We start from the raw sequence: 1,185 nt of genomic DNA, 5'->3' as shown, positions 1-1,185 counted from the left end.
GCGCCCACCCCAGCCTTGGGGGCCCCCAGCCTTGCCCAGCTGCTGTGAACTTGACCTGCTGCTTTCTGACCCAGGTGCATCTGAGCCTCAGCAGCTGGCTAGTGTCTTGAGGGCTGCCTGTGTTCCCATACTTCCAGGGGTCCCAGAAGTGGGGTGCAGCCGGGCCCGCCCCTCGCATGGGGAGCAGAGCTGCCTCCACCAGCCTGTGGTGGGAGCAAACGGGTGCCCGTGGGCCCCCGCTGCTGCGGACGGCGGGGGCCACGTGGGGCCTTGTTGTTTTCGGGGTGACGGTGTGGGGCGCTTGACGCAGGCCTGCATTGTCACGAGCGTCTTGAGCCCGCGGGCTGACCGTTCTCCGGCTAGAGGCTGCGGGTCTCAGGGTGTTTCCGCAGACCTCCCGGCCCGCGCCCGGGCCAGCCCCACTCCTCAGACTCCGTCCGGAGAACCCAGCGGAGGCAGGGGAGGGTCCCCTTAGGGCGCGGGGCGAGGGCAGGCGTGGCGGCGGGGTGGGGTGGACGGGCTGGCCGGTCACAGCCAGCAGCAGATGCCAGGGGGGCCTGGCCACGCGTGGACCCGGCCCCCAGACTCTCTGCCAGTGCTCCCCGGGCGAGGGGGTGAGTGTGGGGCCGCGGGGGCCTGAGTGTGGCCGCGGGGCTGCCCAGAGGCTCCCGGGGCGCCCTGCTGCGGGGCCAGAGCGCAGGATGCCCGCTGCAGCCCCAGAGTCGAGCTGCGGGCTCCAGGAGCTGCGTGCGGGCGGCTGGGACAGGGTCAGCGGCGTCCCCGGGGCAGGCCTGGACGTGCGTCGCTGCAGGGCGGGAGGGGGGCTGGACGTGACCCCGCACCCCCGCCCGCAGGGAGTCCACGAGTCCAGGGGCGTGACCAAGGACTACCTGCGCCTGGAGACCCTGGTCCAGAAGGTGGTGTCGCCCTACCTGGGCACCTACGGCCTCTACTGCAGCGAGGGCCCCTTCGCACACCCCTGCATCCTGGGTAGGGTCAGCGCCGGGGCGGGGTGCGGGCTGACCTTCGGCCGGGCCCCTCTCCTCCGCCCCCCCTCCGCAGTGGACGGTCAGGCGGAACCAGACCCCTGCACCACCCGCCCTGCACGTGCTGAGCCCCAGGTCACTCGGGGTCTTTCCCGACGGCAGGCTGGCCCTAGGGGTGACAAGGTGACCCCCGAGAGCC

At 72.7% G+C, this 1,185-nt stretch overlaps 1 protein-coding gene across 1 annotated transcript in view; it reads left to right on the top strand.

The window, feature by feature from the left end:
- Positions 1-1,185, top strand: part of PRR5 (proline rich 5 (renal)) — a 10,059-nt gene that overhangs the window by 4,973 nt on the left and 3,901 nt on the right. Inside the window, exon 4 of the mRNA XM_012735100.1 lies at positions 853-1,169. Within this exon, the coding sequence (XP_012590554.1) occupies positions 853-1,169 (317 nt within the window). The remainder of the gene's footprint in view (positions 1-852; positions 1,170-1,185) is intronic.

The sequence above is a fragment of the Condylura cristata genome, unplaced genomic scaffold (genome assembly GCF_000260355.1).
Source record: "Condylura cristata isolate star-nosed mole 26May11 unplaced genomic scaffold, ConCri1.0 scaffold00004, whole genome shotgun sequence".
Taxonomy (NCBI): Eukaryota; Metazoa; Chordata; class Mammalia; order Eulipotyphla; family Talpidae; genus Condylura; species Condylura cristata.
The sequence above is the reverse complement of the archived record's forward strand: the minus strand, read 5'-3'. Positions and strand labels throughout refer to the sequence as shown.